This window comes from Chrysoperla carnea, chromosome 5 (genome assembly GCF_905475395.1).
Source record: "Chrysoperla carnea chromosome 5, inChrCarn1.1, whole genome shotgun sequence".
In the NCBI taxonomy this organism is placed as follows: Eukaryota; Metazoa; Arthropoda; class Insecta; order Neuroptera; family Chrysopidae; genus Chrysoperla; species Chrysoperla carnea.
This window is the reverse complement of record NC_058341.1, coordinates 35,722,436-35,740,658: the sequence shown is the minus strand read 5'-3', so window position 1 is coordinate 35,740,658 and position 18,223 is coordinate 35,722,436. Positions and strand designations below refer to the sequence as shown.

The 18,223-nt window shown below is 28.0% G+C and overlaps 2 protein-coding genes across 4 annotated transcripts in view; one reads left to right on the top strand and one right to left on the bottom strand.

Annotated features, from left to right (window-relative positions):
• The window catches only part of LOC123299724 (unconventional myosin-XVIIIa), a 274,559-nt gene that overhangs the window by 58,687 nt on the left and 197,649 nt on the right, over positions 1-18,223 (bottom strand). The gene's annotated exons all lie outside the window — the stretch shown is intronic.
• LOC123299730 lies at positions 4,845-6,546 on the top strand. Its single transcript, XM_044882052.1, has 5 exons — positions 4,845-4,969; positions 5,062-5,124; positions 5,623-5,727; positions 6,002-6,085; positions 6,373-6,546. Exons 1-5 carry the CDS (start codon positions 4,901-4,903, stop codon positions 6,487-6,489), a joined length of 438 nt encoding a protein of 145 aa, XP_044737987.1. The 5' UTR covers positions 4,845-4,900; the 3' UTR covers positions 6,490-6,546.

The following is an 18,223-nucleotide window of genomic DNA, read 5'->3' as shown; positions in this document are numbered from 1 at the left end:
TGACACCGTGACTATTAAATTTAAAGGTAATTTAAAAATCAATCTTTGCTTATAAGTGATAAGGGATGTAGGAATGATTGAGAGTCAAAATCACCGCTAAGTCTCGTTTACTCTGCAACTTTTTTATCTAACTTTTTTTCGAAAATGATTATTTCTCGAATTAATTTGGAGTCCAGAACCATCGGTAATTTAAAAATCAATTTTTGCTTATAAGTAATAAGGGATGTAAGAATGATTGAGAGTCAAAACCACCGCTAAGTCTCGTTTAACTCTGCAACTTTTTTATCTAACTTTTTTTCGAAAATGATTATTTCTTGAATTAATTTGGAGTCCAGTACCCTCGGTAATTTAAAAATCAATTTTTGCTTATAAGTAATAAGGGATGTAGGAATGATTGAGAGTCAAAATCACCGTTAAGTTTCACTCTTTTAACTCTGCAACTTTTTTATCTAACTTTTGTTTCGAAAATGATTATTTCTCTAATTAATTTGGAGTCTAGTATCCTCCATAATGGTCTTTTAGAAATTGACTTTTGAAACAAGTCTTCATCATTCTTTCCAAAGAAGTTCTACATTATACTTTCTACTTTGTTAGAAAGAGAGCGTCTCACAGGATAATTTTCTCAGGGAAAAAGCTGTTTCAACTAAATATTTCACTATAACTTGATGAAATCCAGGAAAGACATACATTTTTTTATAATCAAATCTATACTTTAAAACTTGTACTTCAGATCTCGACAGAATCTCACATTTTCTAGCTCAACAGATATAATTCTTCCGCAAGCCTTATTCAATATAACTTGTTCTAATTGTATTTTCAATTGATTCTACTTTGTTTTATGTATGAATGTTGCATGAAGATCTGTATCTAGACTTTATTCTTTTTTAAATACTTACACACCATTTATGTAAACTTGAGTGAAATGTACTTACACATTGCTGTTACTGTTACAAAATGTTCAAGCTAGTACATATTATTTCCTTTAATTTTGCCTTTTTAAATTAAAGAAATTACTATGAATGATAACATTTTTTATCCAATCAAATCAATACTACTTTGATAGTTTGTATTGTGGTACAGTAAATCTGGCATTTTGACTGGAAAAAATTACAATACTGACTCTGAGGTTATAGATCGTTAAGGGGGCATGTAAATAACTTAAAAAAAAATTAAGAGAATTTTTCGTTCCGCTGTTTTTGAGAAAATCCAAAAAAATGGGAAAAAAAAATTTGGAATGCGTTTTTCTCGGAATCTATTGGTTTAAGGGAAAAGTTTTTCAAATAAAAAATGTAGAAGACACTGTCAGCTACATTTTATGTCATTGGAGCAACGTCATACGAGTTAAATTACAAAAAGTAAGTGGCGTTAAAGTATCAAAAAAAGGGTTTTCCACGGTTTTCATTAAAAAAAAATGATTTTTTTGTAAAAGTGTAAATAAAAAAGTTGTTTGACTCAAAATTAGCTTCAACTTTTATTTAAACAATTTTTTTGTAAAACTTACCGTTTTTGAAATACAGCTTGCTAAAAAATCTGAAAGTTAAGTTTTTTAAAATTTTGAAAAGGAGTACTTGATTTCCTTTTTATTTTCTTGGTTTATTTTAAACATACATTGTTTTACTATGGCTCGGAAACGGTAAGTTTTTCATAAAAATTGTTTAAATAAAAGTTGAAGCTAATTTTGAGTCAAACAACTTTCTCATTTACACTTTTACAAAAACATCATTTTTTCTTAATGAAAATCGTGAAAAACCCTTTTTTGATACTTTAACGCCACCTGCTTTTTGTAATTTAACTCGTATGACGTTGCTCCAATGACATAAAATGTAGCTGACAATGTCTTCTACATTTTTTTTTTGAAAAACTTTTCCCTTAAACCAATAGATTCCGAGAAAAACGCATTCCAAATTTTTTTTCCCATTTTTTTGGATTTTCTCAAAAACAGCGGAACGAAAAATTCTCTTAATTTTTTTTAAAGTTATTTACATGCCCCCCTAACGATCTATAACCTCAGAGTCAGTATTGTAATTTTTTCCAGGTCCGGCCTTTTTTTCGTCTATATTGACTGAATCATTGTATTTCTTTAGATTTTATTCTTGCTAAGAAAGTTATAGTCTTGCTAAGAAAGTCAGGCACGGTAATTCTTGGAAAATGCACTCCGCAAAAATAAAAACACACAAAGTTACAGGCATGTAACTTTGTTATACTTGGTATGGAATGTATATTAATTTAACTTTTAACTTTTTAAAAACGATAAGAATCATCAAATCAAATTAAATTTATGATTTGTTATTCGGAGGCAAAAAGGACGGGTATAGTTAGGTAACATTGACCCATCCCGGACATATCAATCAATTTTAAAGATCGTGTGCCAAATTACTTCAAAAGTAACAAAAATTTAATGATCAAGAGTGGTAATGAAAATTAAATGAAAACAATATTTTAAATGGATTGGAAAGAAAACAATTGAATAGTTTATTTTGAGCTTTAGCTTATAGCAATAGCAAAACCTCAAATACATTTTAGAAAATGTAAAGTATGTTGGCAACATCATTAAAAACAAATGAATAAATCAAAATATATATACAAAATCAATGAAATGAATAATTGTTAAGATTAATTATTTTAATTTTTTTTATCTCTCTGATGAGAAGACGTCTATAATATTAAAAATATCAGACATATTATAAAATATTATAGTCCAAGGCACCATTACAGTAATTGACTTCATAAACGGGAAAACGTTTTAAACGAACTGCTTGTGCAAATATTTTAAAGAATTATTAAATGTTATTAAAATAATTGAGATTTAAATAGTGCAGGAAATAGTTTTTAGAAATTGTGACATTATTTTCAAAAAGAGACTGTAGAAAAACCATAGCTTGGAAAAGTAGATGAAAGTCCGAAGTTCAGATTTCGGTTAAGAATCTTAAAAAATGTGACCCATCACCTTTTATAACTGTGCAAAATTTTTAAATTAAAATTCATCTTAAATGCGCTGCCTGTATATAAAAAGGCACAATGTGTTTAATATAGCAAAAGCTATCAAAATCATCTTGAGAAGAAGTTTGGTTACAAAATTAAAAGTCACATATTAGATATTATACAGTATCATTTATATTGCAGTGTGTACAAAACAGCCGTGATGACTGAAAATCGGGATCGATTCCGGGCCATTGTGGAATTTTTTCACTTCTGTCTGTTTTTTTGAAAATTCATTAGCCAACTTTGTTAAAATATTGTTAAAATTATGTAATATGAAAAAAAAAACTCAACACTTGACATCGGGATTCGAGCCATGAACCTTGTTATATAATGAAAATTATTTTAATGTGTTTTATGACGTATATACCACTGTCTTGGGAGCTTGGACTTTAAACAATTATTGTTCGTTTCGGTACAATAATAATGATGTTGAGTTTGTTTGTTGTTGGTTTGGTTCAAAGTAGGACATATTAGTTAGTAAATACAATACAAAACCAGGTGAATGATGATAAAAATGCTCCTCTATGCTCTTCATACATTATTATAATAATTTAAGCGATTCATTGCTTATTCAAGATTGTTTCATACAAACAAAAAACAACTTAGCTCGATCGATATAACTTTTGTTTAAATGTTCAATATACTTACTTATGTTTTTAATACAATGTATATTCGATAAAATTTACACTTTCATTACATGAAATGCTTATTTTGGATGCTTTTTATAAATATTGAATTCTGTCTTTATAAATAGAACGGGACAAAACAAAGTCCGTTTGCAAGTTCTTGCTTTTATTTTATTTCAATGCTTCGACAATTTAGCTGTGTGTTCAGATTCGAATAATTCACAAAATTTACGATTTGTTCAAATTATGATCATGTATTGTATACTCATAACTATCGACCAAATAACATGGGTTTTAAGTTAGACTAAGTTCAAAATTTTAAATAAATAAATTTTCTTATTATAGGTATACAGAAACGTACCGTACAGTTTTTCACCTTATTTATAAGTCCAAAAATTTGTGTGGATTCAGACCTTAGATCTAACAACAAGTTCTAGCCCGGCAAATTTTTAATTGCCCCACCAGTTTAAAATTTATTAGTAATCTACTATCTTTCATAATCTAATAATAAAATAACCAACTCTCCGACACTGTCGTGTTCAATAAAGCGATGTATGCCGCCCTATACTTTAAAATTTTCCAAATGCAGACTACAAACATTCCTCCGTTGAGTTACAGATAATATATATAGTGTCGAATAATTAGTTATCTTCTTATTAATGAAAGAACGTATTTAATTCATTATTTTCAAACTGGCAGGGAGTTTTTCAAATTTTTCTGAAACCAGAATCCTACAAAATCCTAAGACCTACATCCACAAAAATGTTACAATAAATGTAAAAAATTGTTAAAATAAGTCCTAAAAATTAACGGAAGCTTTATAAGTATTACAATTAAAAGAAAGAATGAAAAAAAGTTCATAAAAACTTTAAAATTCATAAAATATCATTGGAAGTTTGCATATAATAAAGTATCTGGTTTTAAGCTTTTATCGAATTTTTAGAGTTTCATTTGAATAAACTAGGTATATCCATTTGAACGCAAAACATTACGTCGTTAATTCTTTATATTTTTAAGTAAGGTCTTGTATCAGTATAATTATCCGAAGAAGATAATTTACCCAGCTACCATTTAGTTTCTAATCAAATTATTATCAACATCAATCAAATTTTTCCAAAAAACCAAAAATTGTTTTCGTAGGCTGACACGAATACCTTTTAGATGATTTTCGAGTAAAGTCACGTATATTTTTATATAAAAGAAAAAAATTTAACGCATTAATTCATACATTCAATTGAAACTAATTTAATTATTATTAACAATAACAAAAACTAACCTATTTTAATTTAAAAATGGCATTCAAATTTGCTTGTGTTTCATTGTTTGTATGTGTAATTGCTTGTAGCAGCATTTTATCAAAGGTAAGTTTTATTACACTAAGTCAACAATATTTGCATAAATAAATGCATTATTGCATTTAAAAAGTGAATTAAAATTTATGTATTATTTTCAGGCTAGTCCATTAAGTTATTTGAGAGAAAATGACCAAGGATTAGGATCTGGTTTCCCATTCCAGGTAAATATAATTAGACCGACCTTTCCTATTTTGCATTTAAATATAACATATTTTTTTGAAACGTTTAAATATAATGGAGTAAACAATAGTGTACCATTTTCAAAACACATTTTATTTTTAGTAATTTTCAAAAAGTGCGAAAATGTGATTTTTAATTTGACTGGATACAACATATATGTAAAATACCAAACTTTTATTGTGAAAAAATTTAATTTTTTATTAAATGTTATTAATTTCTCGTCAACCTTGGTAGCTTAGTTGGTTAAAGCGTAACCAATTCGGTTCGCGGTATGCCAAAGGGTAGCGGGTTCGATTCCCGACAACAAAACGTCACAACAAAAATTAATTTAATGAATAGTTATGATGGGCTGGCGTAGGTTTGGAAGAAATTTTACCTGAGTGAGATTCGAACACACAAACTTAGCCATTCTAATCTAGCTACCCAACAAATGTCTTCGAATAAATAGCTAATCGAAATTTTTTTATACACATTTTTAGAATCAACCTTCACTCACTTATCTTAATGATAATAATGGAGTCAATCAAGTACAACAAATTTTACCATTCCAAAACATTGGCTTCCCAAATGGATTGATTTATCCCGTAAGTATATTTAAATTCAATTGATTGTATAGAAGAAACATTTAAAAGAGCAAAAATTTATGGAAACGTTACTAACTTTTTATAGATTTTGAAAAAGTTTATAAATTAAAACTCATCATCATTAAGAGGCTGAAAAAGTCTTAAATAAAAACGAAACGTTTAGCAAAGAACTGATGTTATTTTACTTGTCTCTTTTAACTTTTGCACTCAGCATATCTAATTACGGACATTTTCGATAGTACAATATGTAGTAATTTTATTAATTTTTTTCTAGAATAATGTTGCTAGCACAAATATCATCAATAATGTGAACAGCGTCAATGGCATTAACACATTACCAATTGTTCAATATCCACAAGTGAGTTTCGTGACATTCTAAACTCACAAAAATTCAATTAATCTTATTAACTAAATTGAGTCGTAATTCCACTTAAAAATGTTATGGAAAAAAAAAATGACATGTCTCAGTCTATACGAACATTTTCAAACTGTTTTAAATAATTATGTTCAAGTTTGAAAATTGTCGTATTAGTCACATGTAAATTTTTTTAAAATAAAATTTTAAATGAAATCAAATCAATTTAATTAATTCCATACACTTTCTGCAAAGAAAAAGCTTACTACATTATTTAAATTTATTTATAGAATTTAATCCAACCAGCCATTGTTGGAGGATATCAAAATCAAAATCAAATAACAAATACACAATCCGCTCCAGTCCAAATTAATTATGGTGGTGCTTCAAACTATGGACTTTTCTAATAAAAATTATATATTTTTGACAAATGTAAATTTGTTGATCAAGAATAAAAATATTTATTTCAAAATTTAATTTTTATATATTATTATATTTCCCATATTTGCAAAGACCTAACCTTTTTTATTCCAAAAAACACGTGACCTACGAAGAAATGAAACAACTTTGAATGTGTAAGATGAGACTACCTTTTTATTCACCAAAATTAACTTAAGTATCGCTTTTTGATTGTGGCGAAAAAAACTATCGCATATTATTACAATACGTTGGAAACAAAAAATACTCGGATAAAAACGTCATTTTTATGGTTGTTTGGTACACAAAGTAGAGAAAAAAAAAGAAGTTATTATCGTGACTTGATTTTACCCTTCTTAGTTCACTGCCATGTATTCTGTACTAAGTTTGAACATACATTACTTACAGCAATAATCAGTCTCAACCAGCCAGACATGTTCATAACAAAGGAACACATAATACATTTTAAGCTAGTTTGGTTCTACGTCAAATCGACAATCAAATAATAGTCAGATAAAGGAATACATAAAATAGCCATTCTTAGGGATTCCTCAATGATAAGTTCGATTATGATGATTTTTTTTTCAAAATGATTCTTTTTTTATATTATTTCAAATCAGAAACATTTTAGATGGGAGAAATAATTTGGAGGGGGGATAGGCAATATTGCGACTGATATATAGACGCCCAGCCTGAATCGCTAATGATAGAAGTTTGGAATTTCGAGAAAATATTGATTTTATGCTGTAGGTGTCACATAAGAAAAATTTTTCGAAATTCATCCCCTAAGAAGGTGAAATGGTGGATGAAAGTTTGTATGAAAATATATAGACCGTCATTTTTTAATTCGGTTATGTAATGAACTCAAAAATGTCGGTTTATATATATTTTCAAACAAACTTTCAGGTCGGGAAATTTGAGGATATAGGTCGTTGTGGTTTCTCGTTCTTTATCGAGTAATATTGTTAAACTTATCATCAAATTTCGTCATTATCCCTGATAAAATATATGTTCAGAGAAAGTTCACGTGGTCAATTTTCACAAAATATGCTTATTTAAAGTTACTATACCAAACTTCCCAGAGTAAACTATTTGAAACGAAATAAATTATAAATCATTGGTTTTGTTTTGTGTTTTATTTATTTTAAAATAAAACGTTAATTAACAATATGTATATGTAAGTATATTTATTATCTTTTACCTTTAATGCAACTTTGCAATTGCAAAACTGTTTCTGTTGAACTGTTATCAACTAGTTCATCAATTTGTTATTAATTAAAAATTTAATAGAAAATCACACAAGTCATTAATATCAAACATTTATACATAATGAGTTCACAATTTGTTGTTGTAAGAAAAAATTACCATATTTATTAGTTATGAAAATTATAGGCCTAGAACCATGTGTAGTATTTGACAGTCATTTCTGAATGAATCGAAATTTGTCAAGCTTTCTCTCTCAAAGGATCTGACAATCCACCATGCTTTATTGAGTGTCAAGGAAAAAAAAATTTTTTATTTAATTATTAGTTTACTTGAATGTTGTCCTGAAGACGCCAACGAATAAGTATTCATCAAAATTCAGTTTGCCACGAAATGAAATTAAATAATCAAAGAGAAGACCACTATGAAATCTATGTGAATTTCATCAAAATTTCGCTTGCCAATGGAAATTGTTTGGCAAAACCAATCAGATTGTCAGATTTCCAACTGCCAGAAGTCAAATACGACGCCTGCTGTAATTATATAAGTTACACAGGGTGTTCTGTTATTGATAGCAGAAAATTATACCAGTAAATTAAGCTTATCAAGACAAATGGAAAAGCTCTTTATCAAATTTCGATCTGAGGCCTGATTCGGGAGATGTGGCTATGGGAAAAATAGGAAGATTTATGAATTCACACACTTCATTCAAATTCATTAAATTAGTAGGTGTCACTTTAGAATATAGAGGGGATAATCATAAAACAATGATTGTAAATTGATTTAATTGGGTAACAAATACTAAAAAAATATTTTTTTTGTCTTAATTTATAAAGAAAATAAAAAATAATACATATTTATCAAATTATTTAAACAATACAGAGATACTTTAATGTGGGAGATATCAAATTATATATTAACATGATAAGGGGGAATTAAATTGTGTAAAACATAACATACATATTACTAATGCGCATTTAACCTTTAATTATCCACTCTCAGATGCAAGACACACCTATCCTATAAGTTCAAATAAGGTCAGATATATCCAAAATTTAGCCTACTTAAAATAAACTCTCAAATTTGTTGCCAGCTCGCGTACCGGTTGAAGTTCATTTATATTTTACTTTCCCACCGCTCCAACAAAATTATATAATTGAAACAAAATAAACAACTAAAGAAAAGTCATTATTTTTAAGCAATTCGAAGCCATTACTAAAAAGAAATTGTTAATGATTTTCATTAATGTAAGAAAATAAACAGTATAGTCGTTATACTAACAATTATCTTTCTCCAAAAATTACTTCTGGTTATATAGCCGAGAATGGTACTACATACGTGCGCATTTCATATTCGTATATTACAGTTAATTAGGTAGGTATCCACTGAAAAATTTTAAAACATAATTAAAGTATTAATTGAATTCTTTAATACTGCACGACAACAATGGAAAGGTAAACTTATGTGATATGTACCGAACTAATATGTAAGTATTGCCTACATACAGGCACATACATACTTACATACGAATTAAAAATAAAATTTATTTGTTATACAGGGTGTCCCAAAATTAAGGCAAGATTTGTTTTTAACCTAATTTATACGATAAAGACTTGACAATTTAAATACTTTAAAATTAATTATTTAAATAAATAAATGACTTCAAAAGTAGACATATTTAACATTGGTTTTATGGTAAAACGATAGATGGATGATATGTTTTCATAGATTTCTTTCTCCAAAATTAGTCGATGGAAATTAAAAATAACTATTTAAATTAAACTATTTAAGGATGTATGAGCACGGCAGTGGGGACACAAATTTAAAAATATTTATATTTTCAATTTTGATGGTGAATTTACAACATAATTGACAATACTTGGCAATATAAAACGAGAAGTAAGATTAAAATTTTTCGATATTTGGAGTAATTTTCAAAATATCGAAAAATTTTGTTCGTATTTTTCGTCTACATTCATGAAGTTATAACAAAATTTATCATCAAAATTGAAAATAACGTACAAAAAATTTAAACCACAAGTCTAACCTTGCCTTGGCGCTCGTACTAACAAAGAAAAAATAAACCGCTATTGAATTATTTCCATGGAATATTATACATTTAAAAAGTGACAAAAGCAAGGTGATACATGGGACTAAATGGAAAATATAAATCGATGTTTCTCAAAAATTATATCGATAAATATACTTGAAACATTTATTAGTTAATAACTATTATCTAAATCTTCAGAATTTCACAAAATTTTTCAATTTTTTATGCATTCTAAATTATTTAAAGTTTACATTCTGTTCTTCATTACCTAACACGCATAGCAGAACAGGGTGGTATAATAACGTCTTTAAACCTCATAATATTAAATTAAAAATTTAGAGAAACGCCCGACATAAAATCAAGACTAATCGATTCGTTTGTGCCTTGTGGGATCTTAGCTACCAAACGGATAAACCGATTTTGAATACTTTTTTTTTTGTAAGGATATTTGATCGACATTATTTCAAAAAAATATCTTCACCTTTTTGAAAATCATCGCCTCTGTTATTATTGTTTACCCTAAACTCGCATTTAAAACATAGTTTTTCATAAGCCTTTTTTTATACAAAGCTTTCTCCTGGAAGGGACTTTTTTCATACTTTTTTTAACTTAAACAATTGGTGATAACTTTTGTTTCAGCTTGTATTTTTCTTTGTCCAATATAATTTAATAACGATAGAATGTATAAATGTTAGGTATGTACGTAAGTTTTATATACTAAAGTCTCATTGCCAAGGTTTCCTTTAAAAGTTTAAACAATCAAAAACATACGTGATTCTATGTGAGTTTCTAATCGGATTTTTATATAAAAAAAATAGTTATACACATACAAATTCATTATATTTATGTGATTATTATCAAATTATTAGTTACAAACTTTACAATTGTTATTCGTTTCAGAAAAAATTTTAGGATACAGTATGGTACGAAAGTTGGCAGTGTTTTCGAGAGTTATTTTAAGACGGCTGATTTTTTTTTTTGAAATTAGGTAAGGATGCAATAAGAACGTCTTCAGAAAATTAGTTAACGCAACCTATAAGCGATTGCGTACTTGGAAACTTGTTTAACCTAAATATTTAGCAAATACACTTATGTTTTAGAAACATGTTTTTCGTTAAAACTGAATATTTATTTAATCACTATGAGTTGCATAGTCAAGATCATTCTGAATGTTCCACTTTGTTTTTCATCTCGCTAAATTAAAACTAAAATAACAAGTGATAAACTTTGGATAAATAATATCTAATTAAAACTAAACAAGTGTGATTATGACTATCTAATCGAGGGTTATGTATCACATATTTGAAAAAAACAAATAGCATTTCATTTTATGCTATCCCAGACTGGGAACCTGTGTTAATTTATTTAGGGGATAATAAAAATAAATATAAAAATTGTAAATAAATAAATATACAAATTTTTATTATATTTTACAGAAAATTGTTATGATTAAAAGGACCCCGCAATATTAGATAGGAAAATGATCAAAAAATCTCAGTGTAGCTTCGAACGATCAAAGCTACACAAACATTATATTTAAAGTACCTATATGACTAGGAGAAAGGTTTTCTGTGAAAATTTTTCAAACCTCCAAAATGTTCTTCGGATCGTTCTGATCAAACGCTGTCACGGCTACAAAATTTTTAACGGGTAGTTTTCTAGCTACGAGCAATCATAGCTACACATGCATTACTGTTATATAGCCCGTAGCTCGTAACTACTCGTTAAAAAATTTTGTGGCCGTGAGATCTTTTGATCAAAATGATCCAAAAACATTTTAAGGTGGGTTAGAAAAAGTTTCACAGAAACCTAATTTCCTATCTAATATTGCGGAGACCTTTTCGAATATTCATTCTAGATTTTACGTTCGTTCTAAAAACGTATTAATTCAAAGAAAAACTACAAACGATTTTTTATAATTATTCTTTTAAGGTTTGAATAGATTTTTTCCTTCATTTTCTACACGGTAAGAAATTTATGGAATGTACTACAATGATGGTATGGTATAGACACAGAGACTATAGTAAATATCTATATTAGTAGAAGTAATATTTAAGTTTTGAATTGCGCTATCCACCAGAATTTTTGTGGGTATCGCCAATCAGTATGGGTCTGACACCCATACTGCATTGACTTGATCGCCATAACTATTGCTAATGTTACTATTTCCCCAATAGTCAAATCAGTATGGCGTTCACACTGATACTGACACAGTGATACACTCAAAAAATTTCTTACCGTATATAAATTAATAAGTAAAAGAATAATTTTCTCTTAGATAATTTTCGTTATAAAAGTATTGACACAGGAATCATTTTTAAAAACGAGAGATTGCATACCTGTAGTCACGCGAGCAATACCGCGACCAAAACGAAGACTTGAGTGTATTAGTCTAACAGTACAGAATCCTAATAAAACAAATTAAGGTTTAGATATTAATAATTAATTGATTTTATATAGATATAATATTTTGATTTGATATTTTTGTCTCTCATAAACCATCTGTTGTATGTATCTGTCAGCCAGTCCATCTATTCCATCGATTTACTTAATAAAATTCATAAAAATATTAAATGAATGTATTTAATAATAACCAGTTTATTGCCGATATAATCAGATTCACATAATATTATTACAGTTATAAAATTTATTTATTAAGTCCATATTTATGGAAACCCAATTAATTTTGTTAAATAATTTGTTTTTTTCATTTCAATATGTATCTACTTAATTATTAATAAACATGGTGAGAAAATAATTTAAGTTATACTCAAAGAGCCAGGCCATTTTTAGTAAAATGGAATTACAACTCATCGATTTTGTTTGTAGACACCGTTTTTATTTGTCGGGTTAATTTTTTTGGTGCCATCCGATTGAATTATAGCTAATCCATAAAGTCGGAGCCTCTCTTTAAACTCAGCCTCTCTTTAAATTTAAACTTTGTTTTTTATTCATTGGCTTTTTAGTTTGCTTTCACTTCTTCTTCAGGGAAATTTAGGAGCACCTTTACGTTAAAATACATCTACCTTATTTTATAAAAAACAGTTTTCTTTCTCTCATTTTGGCAGAACACTGTTTCCCTGCTAAATGATAGATTTCGCCATTCCGCTCTTCATTGAGTCTCAATAAAGTAGGTGGGTGGCATTTAGATGCTCACTCTAAACGAAATTATACATAACTTTAAGAAAGAATTGCTTTACGAATTACGATTTCTTGATATTCAAAATAAAATTTGATCACAATAGTGCGATTGATATTCATGAAGTTTCCAATGGTAGATCAGAATACTATGGAGCACGAATAATGACACTGTTTCAATCTAAATCTAGAGTTGTACAAGAGAAAGTTAAAACGACATTTTCAACCAAGTAGGTTAAATATCGTCAGTTTGTTGTTTATGGCCGAACCAAAATAAAATTGCAGTCACATATCTCTCCCTTAAAAAACTGTACCCTATCAGAATATTTCTCAAAGCTTTCTGCGGGTACCATCACGAGGTACTATAGCAGACTTTCGCCATAAATTCGCTAGAAAAGTATTACCATTTTCTTAATTTCTATAACTAGGTATTTTGACAGCTGTTTAATAGTGATATTTTGAAGATAAAAGAAGCTCTGGAAATAATTAAACTTCTTAAAACGAAAAGGTAGTGTTATCGTGCCTGGTAAAGTCATAAAGCCAATTTTTGCTATCAGTACCTACTGAGATCCGTGTAGAATTAATACATAATGCCTACCTTAAATATTTTATCGTTTCATACATTTCGTAGTAGAATATCTAAGCTTTAAAAGCTAAAAGGGATTTGTTTCCAAACTATCCTCCAAACTAGAAATAAATATCAATTGGAGTACTCTATTAGAAAAATCTATTAGAAAATTGGAAATCATTTAAATTGTGAATTGACAAAAGCGTTAAATGGAAAATTAATTTTTCAATATCTTATCCACGAGGTTAATTCGTTACTCAATTTATTACTCATTTTCAAAACTGAGGAAAGCTCGATTACATTGTTGAAGACTGTTTTGTACGAATTACGTTGAATTTCGTTCTAAGGATCATATCATATATGCTTAGGGTAGCGGGTTCGATTTCCACCGTCGTAACAAAATTAATTTAATTAATAGTTGTGATGGGCTGGTGTAGTGGATGGTATATGCATGAAGTAGGTGCACTCAGCCTTTGAAATTGAGGAGCTGATAAATGAAATTATCAGGGGAAAGGTTTTAAAACACATATATGGTATCACAATATGGGCTCTATAGCCTAAGTCTGTCCTTCGAGGACAGCCAACAATATAAACTAACCTAACCTTTCTAAATGCTTTTGATTTAACCCAACTAAAAAGACAACAAATTTAAAACACTTGAATAAATATAATTAACATTGAAATATAAAATTTTTTGATAAAAATCTTGACATTCTAAAATACGTATACTTATTTTAAATTGTAACAATTTAACAAGTTTAAATAATGTATGCATGATTTTAAGAAATTGCCAAGAAAATTATTTCACAACTCGTGAACTCATGTCAAACAACTTACTTGTATAAAGTATCAAGTAAGTAACGTTGTGTGAATGTTATGTTTTACACTTGAATAACCTAAATTTCAATATCATTTTGGCAATAATACTAAATACATGATCTTGTGTGTACAAAAAATTATTTTTATGGAGCATTAAAAGTCCTCCGCTTTTGTAAATGCTTATTGCGTGTATTTGATCATACTTTAAATTTCAATGGAGATTTCTTTGATACATTTTTCCAAAAAAACTATGATGTAATACACCCACTAGACTTCTATGTACAACATCTGCCTACAGTTTGTTAAAATTTCATTACATCTGTTGTATATCTTAATCTTCTTAAAAAGACGACCGTAAAGTTTTCATCAGCGTTTTCAAAGAGTAAGCACGACTACAGAAACTATTGTTTATTTTCACTCAGAAAGGACTGAATATGACCGACTCTTTCAATACCTGCCTGAATGAAAGCCTGAATACATTTTTAGAATTATTTTCAACAATTCAAAAATTTGTTTAGACATGGTTGTAAGTATAACAGCCCTTGAAGTAACAATAATACCGAGCAAGGATATTGATGAAACTTAACGGCAAATTTTAATTTGAGCTAGAGCTTTAAATTGTGGAATATAAGTTTTTTTGTTTGTTTTTCCAATAAGAGAATAAATCAAGTGTAAAAATTTTTTTAACCGACACTCGGTAAAATGGCGGGTGCCATACCAAAAACGCCAAAAATTGCATTTTTAGTGTGCTGGACTATATCTTTTCTTTCGAGAATAAAATTATCATTCAATTCAATTTTTAGTTTGTACCGAGATTAAAAACATATCGTGCCACGGGATATATAAGAACTAGGGCGACACATATTTGAAAGCTTTTAATTAATGTCACATGTATGTACGTGTGCCCTAGAATTTTTCAATCAAAATTTGATGCGCTTCCTGGGTTTCGATTGAGCTGAAATTTTGCATGTATATACATTTTTATATAGTAAATATGATCGGATTTTCCCATCGCTTCCACCATAATTGATATACATACATTTTTTTTAAATTTTAAATAAAAATACTTACGAAAAAGGAGAAACTTTCATTGTACTAAAACAAAAATTTTCTTATAAGGTTCTTACTTGACTATTTATAATAGCTGAAGTGTGAGGGACTCTTAGGAAAAAATATTTTTTATTTTTTAGTACAATAAAATCATGATCCTTAAAAAATATTTAGATTTAAATATTAAATCATAACTTTAATAATAAATAAATATCACAAGATTGAAAATCAGCTGCGGTGAGAAATGTTTTATATCTGCAAGCCTCAATTCAAGCAAAAGGAAAGTCAAAAATTTTTATAAAGTGTTTGTTGGCTCTTGTTATTATTTTGAACATGGAGGTAATAATCATTTCATCAAACAAAATTAGATATTTTTATACATAATAAATAATGTCAATCATAAAACAAATTATTATGAAAATAAACTGTTTGAAATTTTGATGGATGATAGTGGGTTTTTATTAATAAAAACTTATTAAATATTAATAAAAATCAATAATTTTAGGTAATATATTCTATAATAGAAAATTTCGTTACGAAATCTTTATTTTTAATCATAACACAAATCTAAAAACAAATTCTGATTCACAGTTCTGCAAAAACAGCTTCATGGGATATTTGTATAGCTTCATGGGATATTTTTGGTAAATTACATATTAATTAAGGCAATGAATCGAAAAATAATATCCAGTTCGTTCTATCACATCAGATTTTTCTGCAAAATTTATTAAAAAATGTCCAAGAGATGATACCGACTTACAAGAAGATCTCGAAATCTAGCATAGCATAACAGTCTTCATTTTCTCTCTCCCACAATTGAGCATAGCCCCTATTTTCCTCTTGAAATGCTCGAATTCAAATGAGTTTTGCAAAAAAAACTAGCGTAATAGAAGTTTTTTAACATATTACCAAATGTCAGTAGGTAAAAATCTGTAAAAAGCGGTTAAACAATCTTGTGATTTTTTTAGTAATTTAGTTTAATATAATCAATATTATATTAAACTAATCGCTTCATGGATTTCGAGGAAGCGATGGAAATCTATAGTATGGGGATTCAAAATTATCCGTCACAAATTAACAGCGTTAGAAATGAAATTTTTTAATGCACTAGTGTCAACTAAGAAATTAATGAAATGAAACAGAATAAAATAAAATAAAAACTACATACTGTCATAAAAATTATTTTTAAATAAATAAATCAACGTGTGCAGAATCTCGAATTAAATTCTAAAGCATGTAATGTGATTTGTTAACACAAAATTAAACTGTATAAAGTTATTCTAAGATTATTTATTTAATATAAGTTATTTCATTAAGAATGTCCGAACTTTAAACTTAAATATGTTATATATAAAATGACGTATCTTAAAAATTTTATTTTTTATTTGAAAGAGACAAACACTTTTTAGGAGAGAAGAGGTCACATCCCAAAATCTAAAATATTAAAACGCGAAATTTATACGACCTTATACGGTTTATACGACTTGATGTTAATTTTATTATCTTGAATGGAAATTTAAAAAAATTTGAAAATGCTGTTTAATTTAATTATTTCTAATTGAAAAATGTGACAAAGGCGGGAGGGGTGAATAAGTTACCTGCAGCCTAAATAGCGTTGCCGGTTATAATAAAATTTTCAGTGTAATTTTCTATGCTATTGTACTTGTACTTGTACATTCTATTGTACTTGTGGGATTACATTCCTAAATAATTTCTATTGTAATAAATCTATTATCTCATTTTATAAGCTTATACAATTTTTTGTTTAAGCTTATAAAATGCCACTAAATATACTTAAAAAAGAAAAAAATTTCCAATATATCTCTTGTAGGTAAGTACAACTTGGTTAATGGTTAATTTACGTTTAACCTTTGGACACTCTTAATGACAAACTCTTTATTCACGTTAAAAATGAACACAGAAAACACACGCATATTTATTTGTATAAAATAATTAATTCTTTGCATGTCATTCACTATTATAATATTTATTTTATAGTTAAGGATCATTTCTTATCATAATTATTAAAGAATATGATTTAATTTCTATTGCAGAAAATTAATCATATTACTTTTGTATCATTACGTTACACTGTGTGTGTGTGTTTGTCTGTAAGTATAAACTTTCTTTAAGGACTTTAATAATTTTCACTTAAGTGAAATTATTAACTACGTGTAATATTTTTTCTATAGTTAATTATTTTCTCATGTATCATATAATTTTAGTGATTTTCAAGTTTTCTATTTGAAACTATCAAAATAAAAAACATTTGGCATACAAAAGTAGGAATAAATAATGGATTGGAAACAGTTATGCTTGATTGTCGCTGTAATGAAATAAAAAATTAGTAAACATTAAACTTAATCAAGAGTTAAGCCAATAGAGTTTAATTTTTGATTTGGCCATATACAACTTTATAAATCGACGATTGGCTCTAAGGTTTTATACTACCATAAATACCAAAACTATTTGGCTGAAAATGGATGCATCGTTATAACTCTCCCTTGTGTTTGTTTGTGATATTACAAATTTTATTATCTTCTACTAAAAAAGTCATTTTCATCAGTCATGGGCGAATTATTTTAAGTCGAAGTCACCATTGTTATAACTTTATTTTGTGTCTCAAAGACGAGGAAGCGAGAGGGGTATACGACTTTTCTACCTATCTCAGTTTCTCTGATAGTAATGAGTTATATAGAAAAAAAATTTGTCTCTCTGCCCTACTTGTATTTTAGGTTGCCACTGTCTTACTCGTATTTTAGGTTACAAGTCCGAGGGACTTCTGTAAGTCCCGTTTGCTCATGCCTGGTTTTCATGCTAAAATCTTTTTATGGAGCTTTATAATAGTCTGAGATGGTTTCCAGAAACCAATAAAATATTCTATTATGTGAACAAG